General features: G+C 33.4%; 2 protein-coding genes across 5 annotated transcripts; both read left to right on the forward strand.

The window, feature by feature from the left end:
- The first annotated feature begins 935 nt into the window (after positions 1-935).
- Positions 936-5,427, forward strand: LOC100794189 (histone acetyltransferase MCC1). 2 transcript variants are annotated; one of them, XM_006573787.4, is made up of 6 exons: positions 936-1,196; positions 2,961-3,184; positions 3,271-3,415; positions 4,123-4,222; positions 4,300-4,528; positions 5,013-5,427. In XM_006573787.4, the coding sequence occupies exons 2-6, from the start codon at positions 3,078-3,080 to the stop codon at positions 5,197-5,199; spliced, it is 768 nt and encodes a 255-aa protein (XP_006573850.1). In that variant the 5' UTR covers positions 936-1,196; positions 2,961-3,077; the 3' UTR covers positions 5,200-5,427. The 2 variants fall into 2 exon arrangements, with proteins under 2 accessions (XP_006573850.1, XP_040873430.1); XM_041017496.1 differs by having other exon boundaries at positions 988-1,290.
- A 1,106-nt stretch (positions 5,428-6,533) lies between these two features.
- Positions 6,534-20,183, forward strand: LOC100794716 (stromal processing peptidase, chloroplastic). 3 transcript variants are annotated; one of them, XM_006573788.4, is made up of 25 exons: positions 6,535-6,930; positions 7,018-7,255; positions 7,370-7,599; positions 8,202-8,400; positions 9,416-9,463; positions 9,636-9,743; positions 9,859-10,047; positions 10,128-10,424; positions 11,396-11,497; positions 11,917-12,051; positions 12,404-12,628; positions 13,330-13,533; positions 13,839-14,009; positions 14,384-14,533; positions 15,314-15,451; positions 15,606-15,833; positions 15,911-16,063; positions 16,236-16,362; positions 16,477-16,591; positions 17,767-17,887; positions 17,975-18,055; positions 18,383-18,484; positions 18,669-18,819; positions 19,372-19,507; positions 19,740-20,183. In XM_006573788.4, the coding sequence occupies exons 1-24, from the start codon at positions 6,770-6,772 to the stop codon at positions 19,461-19,463; spliced, it is 3,765 nt and encodes a 1,254-aa protein (XP_006573851.1). In that variant the 5' UTR covers positions 6,535-6,769; the 3' UTR covers positions 19,464-19,507; positions 19,740-20,183. The 3 variants fall into 3 exon arrangements, 1 of the variants encoding a protein (XP_006573851.1); XR_005892421.1 differs by having other exon boundaries at positions 6,534-6,930; positions 18,669-19,507; XR_005892422.1 differs by having other exon boundaries at positions 6,534-6,930; positions 7,373-7,599; positions 18,669-19,507.

The following is a 20,183-nucleotide window of genomic DNA, read 5'->3' on the forward strand; positions in this document are numbered from 1 at the left end:
TGTTTTGCTCGGTAGAACCAATTAAAAAGCATGAAAAATGGATGGTTATTGTGAGACTTATTTTAAATTCTTAAAGTGAAAGGTTGTTGTGAGTTCTTAAATTAAACACTTTATGGAAGTGTGTACTGTGGAGTCATATATGATTCAATTGTTTCTTATTTATTTAATATTCAATAGGTTATTTGACTAGAAAAAAAAAATACAACCATGGAATGTGTGTATTTATTCGGATGAAATTGTTTTAGTTTGGCAAGTGATTTCAAGTTTAAATTCTAAGTATATAATTGCGTTAAATATAGAGAAAGATTTTATGTCCATAATGAAAGATACTTATGATTTTTACCAAAATAAATAAGTTTAAAGTTAACATTTGTTATTAGCAAAAATGAAATAAAATCAACAAAATTATTATGTAAATATTATCCTATACTTTTATTGAAAATTTGTAAGTTTAAATACTTATAACTATTTTGTTTTTCTAGTCAACGTTATTTGTTTGTTTTTTTACAATGGAAATTATTTTCAAAGAAAAAATTAATGATTATAAATGTAATTTTTTCTTTATTTTTGAACTTGCATACAAACATAAATGCATTTATAAAATTAATACTCTTAAAAGATATATTTATATAAATTAGAATGATATAAAATATTTGTAAATAATTTGAATATATAACAATATCTATATTTGTTTATATATATTTTTTTGTAAACATTTATACACATATACACTTCCATATATATATTAAAAAGTATTTGAAAAGTATATTAAAAAATTACAACAATATTTTTTCAATTGCAAATTTAATATGCTTTCACAACAAAATTATTACACTAGTATAATACAATAATTATAATTATAATAGTAATAGGCATGGAGCTTAGGAATGGGATGATTATATCTTAGGTTTGATTTGGTCAGGAACAAAATGTGCATTATTGTATTCCATTAGCATAGAATTAACATGCGATGGAAGAACGGAATGACGAGATCCTAAACAAAATCATAAGAGAGAAGAATTGAATCGATACCTCTGCATATGAAATACTACTACTAAACAATAAATTTAAAAAGGGTAAAAATAAAAATATATATTGAAAAGAGAAGGTGAAGGTTAGGTTGGGTTGTTAGAGACAAGGGTGGAACGCATTCAATTGAATTTGGGATAGTCTTAAGAAGAAATGATTGTGTTATGGTAATCCCAATATCTCATCTCTGTTTCTCAACACTCTCTCTCTATTTGGATTCAAATCCCATCTTTGTTGCCTCGATCACTCCGCTTTGAGGAGGTGATTGATTACAATCACTATTCAACTTTTTACTTTATTGTTATGCTATACAACTAAATCCTATCCCGCGGTTACTACTCTCTATCAATACTTTGATTGCTACTTGATTCTTTAGGAAAGGGTGTTGTTGTATAAGATCATGACTTAGGATATTTTTTTGTTTGTTTGGGCAGGTGTGTGAGTTGTTGTAAATCCCAGCTATGGATTAAAAATAAACATTATATGATTACTATTTTTTTGTGTGTGTGGGAAACTTCCAAAAAGTTGTTGTTTTTGATAGATTATATATTTAGTGTTGTCTATCAAAGGAAGTTGTTTAGGTTGAGAGCAATTGAAGGTCAACCGTATAAAGTTATCTGGGGAATGATTTACTTTAGGTTCAGAACAATTGAAGGTCGAAATCCAGGTTTAAAAGGGAAAAAAAAAGGGATATTCTAGTTTTAACTTCTTTCATCTAGGAAGTGTAGATGCCTCTTGGTATGTTGGATTTTCTCAAGAACAGTGGTAAAGAATCTCACAGCTAAGTAAGGGTATTGTACTTGGCTCTGCCTCTGACCCAGTGAATGGAATTAACTCAAGTTGATTTCACTCCAATTCTGGTAGGAGAGTTTGGACTTTGGATTTCCTCACATGTGCTATTTGCTGCTGTAATTCATGAACAACTGAACACTTGCTCTTGCAATGTAAGGCTATCTCTTTTTTATGACTATTTTGTTTGGAGGGCTTGGTTAGTACTGAGCAGTGGGTCTGAACTTCTACTTTGGAGTAATTTTTATTTTCTGCTGGCCAGGTTTAAAGATTTTAGTAAAAAGAATTAGTGGAGAGAAACTACTTGTAAGGGATTCCTGAACAAGTTATAAGAGTTAGCTTATTTTGGGCTAGGATTGTGTACATGACCTCTTTATAGTGTTCTGCCAATAACTATTTTAAGGGATTCATCTTGTCTGACTTGGATAGATATTGTAGAGTTTTGCTGCATTTCTTGCCTGCTTATACTTTTCTTTGTCCTGCCTAGGTGGATTCCCTCTAATAATATTTCTTTTTCTATCCAAAAAATATACACTTTTAACATCCATTTGGCACAAGAGTTTGGGTTTGGTCTAGAATCATTATTCTTATGGTTGAGTTGTGCAAAGCATTAGAGTGTAGAAATTAGAATTATAATTTTAAGCCAAAATACGATTCCATTTTGATACCTCTAATTAGGATAGTCATGTAAAGGGTTACATTGGTGGCAGTGGTTGGTGGCAATGATGATGATAATGATAGCAGTAACAATGATCATGGTGGGGAGTAGCAAAGACGACAGTGGTGGCAATGAGAATGACAAAATAAGGGAGAGTGGTTGTTTAGTGTGGAGGTGAGGTTTGGAATTGTAATTCAGAACTAGGAATTATAAATTAGGAATAGTTAGTTTTAGTTGTATTATAATTTGATTTAATTGGAACTTGAAATTGTGATTCCAATTCTGAAAGAACTTCTGAATGTCATAATTAAAATTCCAAGCCCCAATTCCTTGTCTAATTACGTGTGCCAAATGGACACTTGTAGAAAAGGAGCATTCCATTAACATTTGAGCCAAAATTTTCATACACACACACACTTGTTTTATTCTTCATTTCAGTATTTATAATATATATGAAGTTTTGACACTGTTGTTTAATTTCCAGTTATAGCAACTATTCAATGGCCCTTTTCTTTGTTGCTGTGTAAATGGAAGCAGCTGTTATTGCACGATTTTTTCAAGTATATCAGATATTTGCTGGGGATTAAGTGAAAAAGACTCAATGGTAAACCCAAAAGTGTCTACTCAACCAAAAATATGCTACAGGCCTATTCAACCTTCTGACCTGGACATTTTAGAGCATATCCATTGCAGATTATTTCCCATCAGGTCAGGTCATGTGTTGTTTTATTGACTTCAAGTTCAAGTATGAGCTCTTGAAATTGTGTTTACCCAAAGATATTTACAATTCTCAGGTACGAATCCACTTTTTTCCATGATGTGGTAAATGGACGTGACATTGTGTCATGGGGAGCTGTTGACAGCAGTCGGTCGGATGGTCAAAGTGATGAACTCATTGGATTTGTAACAGCACGAATTGTTCTTGCAAAAGAAAGTGAGGTTGACCCCATTCATGTACAATTGTATGCCTTTTGTCTAATTACTTGAAGCATTCTATGAAAAGTTATCTGTCCATCATAGCTAAAACTTGTGCTGAAAAGAGAACATACTATGAAAAAGTTATCTGTCCATGTTTGAACTTGTGCTGAAAAGAGAACACATGTTCTGTTTCTACTACTCTGTGCGAATGCATCTTGCATGTGGAAAGTGAAGCTATTTAATGCTTATTGACTATATAAAGGGGTATATTATGTAGCAAGTTCTTGTTTGCAAAATTTATTTGAAATGTGTTTAATCAATCTTTTCAAACCAAAGATGATGGAAAAGTACTTTCCAATAAACCTGTTCAGATGTCTAAACTCTAATGTACAAGCTATGGGCACACACCAAGACAAACATGATGGAAAAGTATATCTTAATATTTATACTATGATTCAATCAATCATCTTGATCTGAAGACAGCCATAACAAACTTGTAGTGTCATGTACTTCTTGATATACACAGTCTGCTTATGTGGCTTGATTGTTTTATTACTTTTCTGTTAATAACCTTTAGATAACGTCTCACTAAAACTTATTTTGTAATAAACTTGTTCAAACTGTCATGTAGGGTATGCCCTACTTAAAGTGTAAATGTTTGAAAACTTATTTATTTATTTTTTTGCTGATGATTTGTGAATTTTATTGCATGGATCTTATTCTTGTAGATAGTGGATATGCTTGGATATGACTCGGCTAAATCTGACCAAACTCTAGTCTATGTTCTGACGCTGGGAGTAGTGGAAGCATATAGAAGTCTTGGAATAGGTAGGAATTTTGTACTTTAGTTTTGTTGAAGTCCTCTGTAATATAAATTGGAAGTCTAATTTGTGCCTTGTCTGCAGCTTCTTCTCTGATTCGGGAGGTCATAAAATATGCTTCAAGTATTCCAACATGCCGAGCTGTCTACTTGCATGTAATCTCTTACAATAACCCTGCAATCAATTTGTACAAGAAAATGTCTTTCAAGTGTGTGAGAAGGTTGCAGGGATTTTATTTAATCAATGGGCAACATTATGATTCGTTCTTATTCTTGTACTATGTAAATGGGGGACAGTCTCCTTGCTCACCATTGTAAGTACCAAATACCTTTTGATTTTTATCCCTTGATTTGTTCAGATTAGTCTTACTGTTATGCTTTAAATGAATCCTGTTATAGATAGTGTAGAGGTTTTTGCACTATTACTCTTAACTGGGATATTAGTTTCTGAAACTTTATAAGGTTGAACTTGAACTGATAAGGGTCTTCATATTCTTTGTTGATATATACACGTTTTGACTTGATTGATGTGCGTAAAATATTTCATTTCTTTGCTACAAGTTGTTTTGGACTTGGAAATTAAATGATGCAATCATGCCATTGTCAAAATGGATTATTGACTAATTTTCAAAGTTAAAAATTGAATATAATGTGGTTTCTTAGTTTTGGTTGCCCAACTGACTGTTCTTTTTCTATTTAATATGTATATGTATTTGAGCCACATGCATCCTCTTGTAGATCCTTTTTATCTAAAATGTAAATCCTTTCCAGAATTGTAATGTCCATTTCACATTTCAGAGAGTTTCTCACTGCAATAGTAAGCTACATGAAGAGTGGCTTTAACTCAGTGGCAGCAAGGCTGTGCAAGAACGGAGGCAGGAAGATCTCAAGGCGGGCAAAGTGTAAAGAAAGTCATTCTCTTGTGTCAGCAACACCCAACAAAAGAAACGTGGCAGTCGAGTGTCCTGGTTATGAGTGTGTTTAACTTTGTTTTTTATTTATATATTTTTTAAAAGCTTTTCTGTTTCCTGTATCATTCAACCTCACTATTGATTCCCTCTAGAAAAGTCATATTAAAGCCAAACATTGTATTTACTTGCTATGATGTCATAATAAACTTTCTCGATCTGGTGAATTCACACATACTGTTAGAAGTTGATAACAATAATCTCTCAGTTTATGCGATCAATGGAACTTTTGATTCTGTCGATCATTGCTACAATTAGTTTGTTTTAAATTGGCTACTAAGGTCATGATGGTGTTTTAGCTTCATTAAGAATGCAATTGTGATGGTGGAACAGGAAAGAAAACGCACCTGATTTCATCTCTTCTAATTAAAAGACCTACGATCAAATGAATGCTGATGCTTGGGTCTCAAACTTTAAAAAGCATTAATTTTGAAGTATGATTCACAAGCCAGAAAACCTTTCACCACAAGCATCAAATATAATTCGTAGATCTCTGATTATTCAAGACTGTTAATTCATTTAAATAATAAAAAATAAATTAGAGATGAATGCGATGAGAAGTAATAATGTGAGTAAAAATCGAAACCAAAGACTGATATAATTGAGTTAGAAACAAAATTCATAAAAATCCAATATTAAGTAAAAATAATGCAGGGTCAAATCATTCTTTTTTTTTCTTAGTTCTCTGGTTTTTTTAGAGGAAAAAGATCTTGATTAAAAATTATTTTTATAAAAAATTTAACTGAGTATTACTCAAATAATTCAATCTTAATATTTCATCATTTGATTAATATAATTTATACATATAAATAAATACATATATATAAATTAACTTATATAAGTTAACTCGTAATAAAATAGATTAAATAATTTGGTTAAATGAATTAATGACTTGTTAGATTTATAGTTGAGAATTAATAAACTAATGTTAAAACTCACATTTTAATACAACTTCTTTTAACCGATTTTTTTTTTGTTCACAAAACTTATTTTTTATTTCTAAAAATCAAAGACATGCATAATAAATTTAATAACTCATGGATTATGCTCATCTGACTTAATTTACAAAGCTCCATTTGCAAAATAAACCAAACAAACATAAATTTCATTTTCCCAAGTCTTATAATTTGTAAGTGCATATTTAATTTTGATATTTCAATGAGTTTTTGAATTGGAGGACTAAAAAAAAGTAAACTAGGAAAAATGGCTTATTTTTTTAATTATTAGGTAAATAGTATTTCCAGAATAAAAAGATATTTTGGAAAGAAAAAGAAAGAAAAAAAAAATAAAAAAGGAGTATTTGATTTTGATATTTTGATTTGCTTATATATAGAGAGCGTTGGGCCGTGTTTAGATTACACGTGACATTTGTAAACTATACAAATGGAAAGGAGAGGATGCGGAAGTGAAGGAAAAATCTGAAAATCGAGAGGCTGCGTCTGTTTCTGTGTCTCTTCTCTGTGTGGGGTGGCGGTGTCTATAACCACCGTATTACCCTCTCTCTCTCTCTCTCGATTTGGATTGTTCTTTCTGTTCTGTTCTGTTCTGTTCTGCGGTTGAGGCTAAGGAGTTATTTAGTTACTTACTATGCCCATGCCCATGGCTATGGCTGCTTCGACTTCAACCTCGCTCTCCGTCGTTGGAAGTAACCTCGCCTTCCCGCGCCATCCTCCTGCCACATCCTCCTCTGCTCGTTTTCGCACTCGATTGCGCAACAACCGTTTTTTCCTATCTTCTTCTCTCCCAAGGTATTACTCTCTCTTCTTTGATTGCTGATACTTCCAATGTCAAATTCGAACCTTTACTGTAGCTAATTCTTCGTGTTTCTCTATTAGTGATAGAAGGAGGCTTAAGGCTGTTTGTGGCGGCGGATTGGGATTGCGAAGGAACAACTCCCGCGGCGGCCTCGCTTTCGTCGTTGGTGAACCCTCGTTTTTGTTGCCGCAACAAAGCTGTGCCTCTTGCTGTCTCGCGAGGAAACGCCGTTCCAATCTTTCAACATTTGTCCCTGGAGCTTTTCTCGATAAATCCTGTTTCTGCCTATCTAACAACAATAAGCTCCTTCGTTCTTCTGTAAGTTTTCTCAAGCTTCATTTTAATAAGCTGGAGGACACTATTATATGTTTGTTTTCATTGCTTTTGATTCTTATTGTGATGTATTTTCTGCCGGTCATGTCAATTGTCAAGCAGGTTCAAATTCCACGTGCAACTGTCGGTCCAGATGAGCCTCATGCAGCAAGTACAACCTGGCCAGATGGTATTGCTGAAAAACAAGATTTAACTGTAAATGATTCTGAACTGGAGCAGATAGAGGGCTTTCTAAAGTCTGAACTTCCATCTCACCCTAAGTTGCATCGAGGTCAACTGAAAAATGGGTTGCGTTATCTCATTTTGCCAAATAAAGTTCCACCAAATAGGTGATTTTTAACCATTTTTATGAATTCATTCCAAAACTAGGATGTGTTTCTATGTGGATTTGCTGATTTGTCATCCTTGACTTTGTTTATTACACCCTATTAATGTGGATAAGATGAAATATATTTTGATATCTTGAATGCACACGCATCTTGTTTACTTGCTTGAGGGCTGAAGCATATTGCTTTGTGTTTTTCAATTCTCCTTGAGGCACCTCACCTCAGTGCCTTACTCTCTTGTTCACCAGTAGTTGTTTCTGCAGGAATGCTATGTTAGCAGTTCATAGTTCTTAATTGTGAATTGTATTCTATTTAAAATGTGTCTGTGAATAGTGTTCTGAGTTTAAATGCATATATAATATCAACACTTTGAAGTGAATAATTTAGTTTGCAATCACATTATTACTTCTAGAAGATTTTTTAATAAAATTGATACAGTCAAATGTCATATAGTTTTATGTTTTCTCTTTTAAACATTGTTTTGCTGCAATACTAATATACTGATGATAACAAGTTCAAAATGGGTTGTGTGCACGTGTATGCATTGCAGTTTCTCTAGAATGTGCTTGTTGCTAACTACTTAATATCAACTGATTCAATTTTAGGTTCGAAGCACATTTGGAAGTTCATGCAGGATCAATAGATGAGGAGGAGGACGAGCAAGGAATTGCACATATGATTGAACATGTTGCTTTCCTAGGAAGTAAAAAACGTGAGAAGCTTTTGGGGACGGGAGCCCGTTCAAATGCTTATACTGATTTCCACCATACGGTGTTTCACATCCATGCTCCTACGAGCACCAAGGTATGGGCCATTTGGTGTGCATTTCTTTGTGATATATTCAAATATTAGTTCTTTGATGTTTTTCATTTACAACTTTGGATGTTTTCCAGCTTTGTTATGTTACTGATTATTAATTTAAATTAAGAATATGAGAATTGGGTAAATGATGTTTCTTGTGTACCTCTGTCCAAGCAATATGTGGAAATTGTTGACATTATATTGAATATGATTAATTCACATTTTGAACAGCACAGTATTCGACTTACAATGTATTTTTTTTTTACCTTAAGTTGTAAGAAGAATTTGTCATGAATAATCCCAATGTTCTAATAGTATCAAAGTGCCCAGCACTTAAAATTTGTGACATTTGAAGCTAAATCCATGTCAATGCTAAGGAATTATATTCTTTTAAAAGAGATTCAACATGATATTTACAGTAAAAATCCATTAGGGAATAGGGAGAGATTTAGGCTCTATTTCTAGAAAGAAACTTCTCCAGTGAGAGAGAATGAATTGGAAAGGTAAAGATTATTCTTAGAATTTAGGCTTAGGGCTTAACTCAACCCCGCAAAACTGGCTGGTAAGGTGATCCTCACCCAAGCTTTATAAGCTCTACTTAAATCATTTAGTTGATGTGGGACTAAACGCCACCTTAAGGCTGCAATTAAGGCAGCCCCCAAAGAGGCCGCAATTAAGACAGGCTAGGGGTGGACTGCAATTAAGGCAACTGAACAACCATAAAGGTAGAAATCTGACAGTCATGTTTACTCTGCTTATTATGTGTTAAAATTCTTCTTTGGCGCATTTAAACTGCCTACAATTTCCCAATGTGTACTCTGCTTTTATCTTAAATCTCTCAGCCTCTTGCTACTGGGATTCATATTCTTTACTGCTTAATTGTTACTTGGACTGATCATCTAAAATGAAAGTGAACATGTATGTCTTATTTCCAATATATGTATATATGCATCAAATCATATTGAATTGTTTGATATTTTATTGATGCTGTTGATTATTAATGGGTGTTGTTTGTCAGGATTCTGATGGTGATTTACTTCCATTTGTTCTAGATGCCTTGAATGAGGTACGCTTTATTGAACTTTGCTTTATTTCAAGCCATTGCTATATAAGCCTCTTCCTATTTTGTACAAATGTATATATTTGCTTTAAGGTGGTCTTTCATCTGATCTAGGTCTTATGCTTTAGTACTTCTAGGTTGGCATTTACTCACAGCTTATTGTTATTGATGCTTGCAGATAGCTTTCCACCCAAAGTTTCTTGCTTCTAGAATTGAAAAAGAACGGCGTGCTATACTCTCAGAGCTTCAAATGATGAATACAATAGAGTATCGAGTTGATTGCCAGGTGAGGAACATAATATTTCTTGAAAATTCAAGCTATCAACTTTGTGTTCTGCAGAATATTGACTCAATTTTATTGCTTCCTATTTTCATTGCTTTTAATTTCTCTGTAATTGCAGTTGTTACAGCATCTGCATTCTGAAAATAAGCTCAGCAAAAGGTTTCCCATTGGCTTAGAAGAACAGATAAAGAAGTGGGATGCAGATAAAATAAGGAAGTTTCATGAGCGTTGGTATTTCCCTGCAAATGCTACCTTGTACATTGTGGGGGATATTGATAACATATCAAAGACTGTTTACCATATTGAAGTATGTCCTATATTTGCAAATTATTAGGTTTGGTTATGATCATTCTTACAATATTTAAGAATCTTATACTTGTCACACAGGCAGTTTTTGGACAAACTGGTGCAGACAATGAGAAAGGTTCTGTAGCCACTCCAAGTGCATTTGGTGCAATGGCTAGTTTTCTCGTTCCTAAGCTTTCTGTTGGTTCGAGTGGAAATTCTATTGAAAGATCAGCCAATGCTATGGATCAATCAAAAGTATTCAATAAGGAAAGACAAGCTGTTCGTCCTCCTGTGAAGCATAATTGGTCACTTCCTGGGAGCGGTGCTGATTTGATGCCGCCGCAAATATTTCAACATGAGTTACTTCAAAATTTTTCAATTAATATGTTCTGCAAGGTATGAAAAGGTTGAGTATTGTGTTTTCTTATTTTTGAGTCCAACTTACTGTAGATTTTGCAGTTGCTTTTGTAAATATAATTTCTGTCTTCCCCCAAGAATTACCATTTCTTTGTCTTTTTTTGTTAATTATTATTTGCATGTGAATAAAATTTTTGGAGCTGATAACTTAGTTGGAGACCTTTTTGTGGTGGAGAAATGGTCAATGAAGATGTTGGGCATAACACATGAAAGGACACAAATATGTGATTTACAGGATCATATCAAGGTCTACTGGTCTAATGAACAATTGAAATAAACTATTATCATATTCATATAACTTGTCTAGTAGATGTTGTCTTGGTCTAATGATAATTAGAGTGTACTTTAGTGTTGAGCAATAAGCTTTAGAGACAAGGTGGAATTCAATGCAAGCTGGGCCTGTCATGCCTATGTCCTTATGTCACTAAACCTTTCCTGGCTTTAAACATTGTAAGGTCCTCACTAGAATAGTTATAGTGTAAAATTGTGCCATGCTATAGCAGCAATGTGGGGCAGATATCGGCCTTTGGCTGCTTCAACAACTTTGTTGCAATGTTGCAACATTTTCTGCTTCTAGCAAATTCCTAATCTGAATAGTTATGAAATCCCTGTTTGGTCCACCCATTTTGCCGTTGCTTACTCATTTTTTAGGGAGATTTTTATGATTTCACAACCTTTTTTATTCTTGCATTAGAAGGACTCTAGAGTTAGAATCCCTTCATTCATAAAAAAAAGGTTTATCTCAGAATTTGCTATGCTACTTTTGTGGTTGGCACTAGTGTTTTATTGATATTCTTTTAGATATTATACATTTTCTATAATGATCCTCATTTTTCTTCTTCCATACTTTTTTCTTTACGTATCTCCTATTTAGAGTTTTATTGATATGCTTTTAGATATTATTAAATTTATGTTTCCTCTATTAATTATGTTTTTTATATCTTTTGCAGATTCCAGTGAATAAGGTTCAAACATACAGAGACTTGCGCCAGGTCTTGATGAAAAGAATATTTTTGTCTGCTCTTCATTTTCGAATTAATACAAGATATAAGGTGAGATGAAATTCTTTGTATCTGCATCGGTTCTATTTCTCGATCCTGTCTTTTTTATGACTAGTGTAGGAATTCATTTGGCATTTATCATGTGATTTTGTTGTATTCACCATTTCTTGTATAAATATTTGATAATTGAAAATAATATAACATTTTTGTGATTTTTAGTGAAAACAAGAAATAGAAATAGAAAATGTTTCTTCTAACGAAACTGATCCTAATTTTCCTGTAATTATACTCAGTTTTCTATAAAGTATGTCCAAGTTATTGACAGAGATAACAAGTGATTCCATTCTGTGGATTTCATTTTTCAATCATACATACTCAAATTTCCCAATATAAATCCCTTTTCTCTTGTTATTTTCATGGATTGTCCATCCCTTTGCATTTAAATGTTTATTGATGCCTGAAATTTACAGAGTTCAAATCCACCGTTCACTTCAGTCGAATTGGATCACAGTGACTCTGGAAGGGAAGGATGCACTGTGACCACTCTTACCATAACTGCAGAACCAAAGAATTGGCAAAATGCAATTAGAGTTGCTGTTCAAGAGGTTTGTTTCTTATGCTGTGCTTTGATTGTTTGCAATAGAACTATTTTGTATTTTTCTTTCCATTGGTTGTTTCAGTTAGTTATTTTAAGATCCATTTTGTTTATATTTCAATTGCTGGTTTTTATTCCTTTGTTTAACCTAGAAAGATATAAAATGACTCAACTTTATGACAATTACTTAGCATGAAGTTTATGATTTTTTTCTTTTACTTTATGAATGTTCCTAGGATCCTTTTGGGTTTTGGGTTGCATAACAAAAATTATTATTTAAGGATTCAAATAGCTTGAATGATAGCCTACCTTTACTTCATTCTTTCTATGACAAGAGTCTAATGTAAATTTGTGTCATACAGGTTCGGAGACTTAAAGAGTTTGGGGTTACCCAGGGTGAATTAACTCGTTATTTAGATGCCCTTCTGAAAGATAGTGAACACCTAGCAGCCATGATTGATAATGTATCTTCTGTTGATAACTTGGATTTTATCATGGAAAGTGATGCTCTTGGACATAAAGTTATGGACCAGAGACAAGGGCATGAAAGTTTACTTGCTGTTGCTGGGACAGTTACCCTTGAGGAGGTAATTTCATTGATAGCTATTGGACCTTGTGCAGATTGCTAACACTAATTTTGAATTTTTGTTATAAATCTGAATCTACTTAATTTACTTAAGATTTCTTGATTTTTTTACAATCGAATTAATTGTTGCTGACTCTTTTTTTATTATGACAACTTATAAGTAGAACTGTAGAAGTCTCTGTTAGAGGCATGAGCTGATGCAAAGTTTTTGTACAGATATCTCTTTGTAACAATTTAATTTTTTAATGCAACCTTTTTGTTTATCCTGATAAGAGAGATTGATTATTTTTCCCTTTGCATAATGATTTGTGCATTCCTTCCATGCTAAAGATGAGGTTTTAGTTTCTTTCATTCTATCTTAGATTGTTTTCTTGTAGCTCATTAGTGTGTTAAAGAAAATATTTAGGATACCATTACATCATTGTTAACTGTATTGATTTTACTTTAAGAAATTTTAAGTTGGTTTTAAATGTTGTTCCTTAACCACGTTATATTTCTGGTATTTTGTTTGTTTTGCTCATTTGTTGTGTCATTTTCTCAATTTTTATTGACAAGTTAAACAAAATGTACTAAATATTTTATTATATTTTTAAATTAAATTTAATATGTTCAAAAGTCATCTTAGAAATTTTTTTTGTTGTAAGCTATAAAAAACATAACTGGTACCTTCTAGTCATTTACTTAAAATGTCTTCTGGTTCAGGTCAATTCTGTTGGTGCCAAGGTGTTAGAATTTATAGCTGATTTTGCAAAGCCTACTGCACCACTTCCTGCAGCAATTGTTGCTTGTGTTCCAAAAAAAGTTCACAATGAGGGAGCTGGTGAAACAGAATTCAAGATATCATCAACTGAAATTACGGATGCTATCAAAGCTGGATTGGATGAACCTATTCAGCCAGAGCCTGAGGTATTTCTTCCTTCAGCTTAATTCCTTGTTAGTTGATCCTGATTTGGCTTTAGAAGAATTGATTTTCACCTTGTGACTGATGACTTGTTAATGTATTTAATATTTGATTACATTCAAAAGTTGTTTTGTTCCCTATGAATGACATCTATATTCTTCATGTGCTATGATATGAGTCTATCACTGATTCAAATTGGATTCATTATATATAGACAGTGAATTCTAGTAATGAGAGCTAATTCGTCTGTCTAGCATATAATATATACATGATTGTTGTTCAGCTAATTAATTGCTATGTATGTATGTAGCTTGAGGTGCCAAAAGAGCTAATACAATCAACAAAGCTAGAAGAGTTGAAAAAGCTGCGCAAGCCGGCCTTTATTCCTGTAAATCCTGAAACAGATGCTACAAAGCTTCATGATGAGGAAACTGGGATCACCCGGCGCCGTCTCGCTAATGGAATTCCTGTTAATTATAAGGTTTTCTGTGAATTTATATTGAGATTCTCATGAGTCATGATACTAGTACCTTATTTTCCTTTGCTATGTCATTGTGATGCATTCAGCATTAAGGGTCTGTTTGGTTGTTTGGAAATAGAGGGGAGGGAGTGGAAATGGGGGTGATGGATAAAATTGGGTTTGTTTGGTATGATATGAATAGAAATGAGAGAATTAAAAAGTAAGTGGGTTTTACTACTCAGTTCCACTCTAGTTCTACTCACCTACTTATCGTTTCCTTATTTCTTCTCTACTTCTCTTCAATCAAACACCTTTAATTTCTACTTTATTTCTCCCCTATTTCTATTTGCCCCATCAGTTTTCTTGAACTTATTAATTCATTTTATGGTTGACAGATATCAAAAACTGAAACACAAAGCGGTGTGATGCGGCTGATTGTTGGTGGTGGACGAGCAGCTGAGAGTCCTGAGTCAAGAGGATCTGTGATTGTGGGTGTTAGGACACTTAGTGAGGGAGGTCGTGTTGGCAATTTCTCAAGGGAGCAGGTACTTGTCAGATGTTTCTATTTTCCATTGACTCACAATAGAGTTACGTGCATTCTTCTGTACCTGGCACTTTGAAGCTTATGGAATTATTTGTTGATATTTTCTTAACTAATTGATTCTATTATTCTTTTAAACTTTTTTCCCTCTAAACTAGCTTAGTTGTTAATATATTGGGGGAGCAAGAGAGACCATGGTTAGCATCTTAGTAGGCCTTGTTATGTTTGCATTTGTTGCTGAGATGGACTAGGAGAACATGATTATATAATACCTCTTTCAGTTCTTTCAAATTAAAGTGCTAAAAGGCTTATTCCTGGTTAAATACTATTGTAGAAATGCTTATTCCAAAATGCAAAGTGGAAACTTTTCATTCAAATATACACCAAAATTTAAGCACAATTTTATAATAGTGTGCATATATTAAACAGTGTTCTGAATGTTAATATGATATACAGATTGGTATAATTGCATGGCAAATGTTAAAAGGCCATTTTTATTGCAGTGCATAATTATGGGAGAAATGTCCTCTCAGCACTGAGGGTGCCTTTGTATGATACTGAATGCACAGATTAGATTATTCTTTATATGTTGTGAAAATTTGGTGGCGAATGCACTTAATGTCTGGAGAACTCCGTGCATAGCTTTTTCACCCCTATAAATTCTATTATTTGAACTTCTTCTCATGGATGTGAATATGTCATCTACACATAGATAATTTCCGTATCTAAAAACTTATCTACACTTCCATTTAACGAATATCTTGTATTTCATGCATAATACCAGGTGGAACTTTTCTGTGTAAATCACCTGATAAATTGCTCCTTGGAATCTACGGAGGAATTCATATCTATGGAGTTCCGTTTTACTTTAAGAGACAATGGGATGCGTGCAGCCTTTCAATTGCTTCACATGGTACTTGAGGTAAACATCTTTCCTCTTATAACTAAGCCTTTTCTTAACCACATATGTTGCTTACATATAATATATAAATATAATTCTTGGTCGTATTACTGCATTTATGTACTCAATTACATCTCTGCTCTGTTGCATTCCTTGTGATGTTTCTGTTATGCAGCATAGTGTCTGGGTTGATGATGCTTTTGATAGAGCAAGGCAATTGTATCTGTCATATTACCGGTCCATCCCTAAGAGCTTGGAACGCTCAACTGCTCACAAACTCATGGTAGCAATGTTGGATGGAGATGAGCGGTTTATTGAGCCTACACCAAAATCACTGGAAAATTTAACCCTGCAATCTGTTAAGGATGCAGTGATGAATCAATTTTTTGGTGATAACATGGAGGTTTGTTATCATTAATTTGTTAAATTGATAGTTCTTTTACAATTGCATTCAAACACTAAATATTTTTTGTTCCTCAGGTATGCATTGTAGGTGACTTCACTGAGGAGGACATTGAATCTTGCATTCTTGATTACCTTGGCACAGCTCAGGCCACAAGAAATCATGAAAGAGAGCAAAAATTCAACCCACCCTTATTTCGACCATCTCCATCTGATTTGCAGTTTCAAGAAGTGAGAAGCTAAGCATAAATTACCTTTATGCATATGTTGTTTTGTGAGAACTTGACAATATAATTTTTAGTTGCATAGTCAAATTTGTTTTTTTCTGCACTTTCAGAATTAGTGGCAATACATTTAAGAACTTGGCTTCTGACATGGTCATCTACTTTTTCCTTTTTTGCAGGTATTTTTGAAGGACACCGATGAGAGGGCATGTGCTTATATAGCAGGACCAGCGCCAAACCGTTGGGGTTTTACTGTTGATGGAGTAGACTTGTTAGAGTCAATTAATAATGCATCAATAATCAATGGTGAACTTTGTTGATCTTATTTATTTCTTGTGGCATCATATCCTACTATGTGTTTCAAAAATTATCTTTTCAGAATTACTGTTAATTGCTAAATTCTGGAAATGGCTTGTGCAGATGATCAGTCAAAATCTGATGCACAACAGACACAAGGTTTGCAGAAAAGCCTTTGTGGTCATCCTCTTTTCTTTGGTATAACAATGGGACTGCTTTCTGAGATTATAAATTCTAGGTACCTCTTTCTCCTCAGCTCTCACCTGTAGTTAGGTTGGTAAAGAAAGTTAGGAAGCATGGACACCTCCATTGAATGACATATTGGACACCCCTCACTGTGTCATAATTAAAAACAATTTTTGTCCGGCTCGGACACCTCTTTGACTCAGCTTGGACGTCTTTCTAACATGACTTGGACATGAGTCAAGAGAGTGAGCCAACACCTACTCTTGGCTAAACACTTCTTAGACACTTACCATAAAAAAAGTCAACTTATAAATATTTCGAGGCTCATAGCATTTTTTGGTGAGGCTCATTTACATTGGACTAAACTAGACATTTTAACTTTTAAGAGATATGATTCATCTTCTTACCTTGGGATTTTTTGGGTAAATATTGCCTTGTGAAATGATCCCTCTTAGTATTCTCTGTTCAATTTGATATGAAAATTGTAATCCTTAACAATTTTGTTTTTAGAATGTGAATTATATAAATCTTAATTCTTAATTTAGATTTTTGTCATGTTGATTTTATATCTTCTCTTTACATAAATTAGAATAGCTATGTTGAACAAGAGTATTTTTAGGTATCATTCTTCAATTAGAGTGTTTTTAGGATTTTTTCTTTAACTGGAGCAATTTTAGGGATTCTTATCAACTTATATCTTTCATTCTATCATTTTCAATATCTTTAGTTTTAAATTGAATTTCAATACTTTTTAAAAGAAATTAATAATTATCAATAATATTGTATCACAATATAAATTATTTATCATACTAAAATACAATTTATATGTTAAAAATATTTATTTATTATGAATTTTAATTATAATATAATTTTTATATTTAAAAGTATTTATTTATTATAAATTTTAGGTATATACATTAAACATTTATTTTGTGCAAGGCACAAGCTTAAATACTAGTGTATGTGTACAATGCCCCTTGGTCCTATATTTTGGACATAAGCTATGTCCCGGGGTGTCTGGTTGGAGTTGTTGCTTTATAGGCAGAAATTTTAGATACCATGTTCAATTCTAGGCTTAGACTATAGCCTGATCATCTACATACTGAAAACATGCCAACCCCGTTACTTTTGGGTTGAAATCTTAAAAATATCTAGGAGTATAGTAAATACCCAAGTGTTATTTTTAGTTGTTTTTAGTCTGAAATCTGATTACACGTTTCTGTACAGGCTCTTCACAACTGTCAGAGATTCTCTGGGGTTGACATATGACGTGTCATTTGAATTAAACTTGTTTGATAGGCTTAAACTAGGATGGTATGTGATCTCTGTGACATCAACTCCAAGCAAGGTGTGAGCTTCATTCTAGTAACATTCACTCTTATTTTTGCTGCTAGTTTCCTTCTGTTCAAAAGTTTCAGGTCAAATTGATTTGCAGGTCCACAAAGCTGTTGATGCATGCAAGAATGTTCTTAGAGGTCTGCATAGCAACAAAATTACTGAGAGGGAGTTGGACAGGGTTAGTTATTGAAATGCTCAACTTGTCTCAACTTGTTTTTACATTACAATTTAGTGGGCAGCACTTTTAGACAGTTTTTCTGCTAAACGTATATAGTATCCGTATTCAAATTTGATTAATTTTATTCTTTTGTTCTCTCTTCATATGAACTGATTCTTCAGCTTCCTATTGTGTTTCTCCATAATGGTTTCTTAAAAAAGAGTAAATACCTTTCTGGTTAAAATGTACATGGCGCCCTCACTTTATTTCCAAATACGGCTTAAATTTTCTTGCTATATGCTATGCATTTTAAATTTGAGATTCCTTTGGTGCTTTCCTCTAATGTAGGCTAAACGGACCCTTCTTATGAGACATGAAGCTGAAATTAAGTCAAATGCCTACTGGTTAGGATTATTAGCTCATTTACAAGCTTCTTCTGTTCCAAGGAAGGTGAGATAGAAATATCCGAATCTTGAAGTGGGATATTCAAGTTTTAATTTTGTTGCAAAACAAAACTAGGTTTAAGGTTTTTAGTCCTGCCAAACTTAGACTTGTAAAATTTTCTATTGTGCTTCTAATCTTGTCATTCTTGCTTCTAAATTATTCTTATTCTAATATTGATTGTGTGATCCAGGACATATCATGTATCAAGGACCTAACATTTCTATATGAAGTTGCTACTATTGAGGATATATATCTTGCATATGAACAGTTGAAAGTGGATGAGAATTCTCTATATTCATGCATTGGAATTGCTGGTGCTCAGACTGCACAAGATATAGCAGGTTTAGTAATATTCCCAATGGCTAACATTGGATCTTGCTTTGCTAATTTCTCCAAGGAATTTTGGAACTTAAATCCGGATTTCATCTTTCATCTTTACCTAATTTGGGCATTAGCTTTGACAATTGTTTCAATTCCCAGGTTTGACTGAGTATTAAAATTTTATTCTCGAAAGAATATTTCAAACGTTTGAAGTGAAAAAAGAATATTCCAAACATAATAAGTGAGGAATGAGATCCCAATTCCAAATCTGCCCTTAAGCTCTGATACGTTACATAGGGCATTGACACAATTTCTTCCTTTCAGAACTTGAAATTTTGAACTGCTACATGTATCTACATTAAACATGTTCCATAGGTAACAAACGGATCTTAGTATCTGAAGTAACCAGTCAACTATGTCCAGGCTTCTGTGGATTTGGCTATATGTTGAGTGTCCATAAATAGTCGAAAACACTATTTTACCACATCATTTTGGAAGAAAGAAATCTGTCTCATTTTCAAGTACAAATTATGTAATAAAGGTTACTTAAGTAATTTTACTATCTTTTGCAGCTCCTTTAGAAGAGGAAGTAGCAGATGATGTTTATCCAGGTGTTATTCCGGTGGGACGAGGTTTATCTACAATGACACGGCCAACAACCTGATATTTTTGGACTAAGTTTTGGCCTGCTTGCTTTAAGATCGGGAGGTTAGCATGTTATGGCTTTTCTTGTTTTTTTTTTTCCTTCCAAAGTGGAGATCCATTTTTTGACTCATGCAGAGATCATCGATATTATAATACCTTTGATCAATTTCTGACACTTTGTTGTTTCCTTTTGAATGCGTTGGGTTGGGACAATGAGGGTTATCCCATAGTTTCTTTCCTTTCTTGCAAATTGTTTGGCAATGAGGGATACACTAATTTTTTGTATCTCAAACAGGAGCCATGTCTGGAAGTTTGATTACAAGTTGTCGTTCAAAGGATTAGCGGCATGTGTGTCACAACACAAGAAGTTGCTGCATTCATTTAACATTCAAACCACTCGGTATACAAGCTGTTTGATCAAACCTAAGAAGCGGTTCTTGACTTGCGAGTGATTGATTTCCTCAGTTATCCTTATCTTCAGTTGAATCACGCTAATAAAATGCTGTTACTACCTATACTTTTGTAGAATTAGAATAAAGAAAAAATGTAGAATCAATCACTAAGATGTATAGGTGCCATTTTTTGTCTGTCGGCCATAAATTTTTTTCGGGGGAACGCCGACCATAGCGTAGGAAAAATTAGTTATATAAATTGTAAATCATTGTTTCCGCGCATATAAACCAAGTCTTTTCTTCATCCCATCCAAAAGGGAAATGATAATTTTTCATGCTTTCCTAAA

The sequence above is a fragment of the Glycine max genome, chromosome 1 (assembly GCF_000004515.6).
Source record: "Glycine max cultivar Williams 82 chromosome 1, Glycine_max_v4.0, whole genome shotgun sequence".
In the NCBI taxonomy this organism is placed as follows: Eukaryota; Viridiplantae; Streptophyta; class Magnoliopsida; order Fabales; family Fabaceae; genus Glycine; species Glycine max.

Coding starts and splice junctions, on each gene's coding strand:
- LOC100794189 (XM_006573787.4), top strand. CDS start 3,078: ATGGTAAACCCAAAAGTGTCTACTCAACCAAAAATATGCTACAGGCCT. Junction 3,185..3,270: donor TGCAGATTATTTCCCATCAG/GTCAGGTCATGT, acceptor TACAATTCTCAG/GTACGAATCCACTTTTTTCC. Junction 4,529..5,012: donor CAGTCTCCTTGCTCACCATT/GTAAGTACCAAA, acceptor TTCACATTTCAG/AGAGTTTCTCACTGCAATAG.
- LOC100794716 (XM_006573788.4), top strand. CDS start 6,770: ATGCCCATGCCCATGGCTATGGCTGCTTCGACTTCAACCTCGCTCTCC. Junction 12,629..13,329: donor GGACAGTTACCCTTGAGGAG/GTAATTTCATTG, acceptor CTTCTGGTTCAG/GTCAATTCTGTTGGTGCCAA. Junction 16,064..16,235: donor CTGATTTGCAGTTTCAAGAA/GTGAGAAGCTAA, acceptor CCTTTTTTGCAG/GTATTTTTGAAGGACACCGA.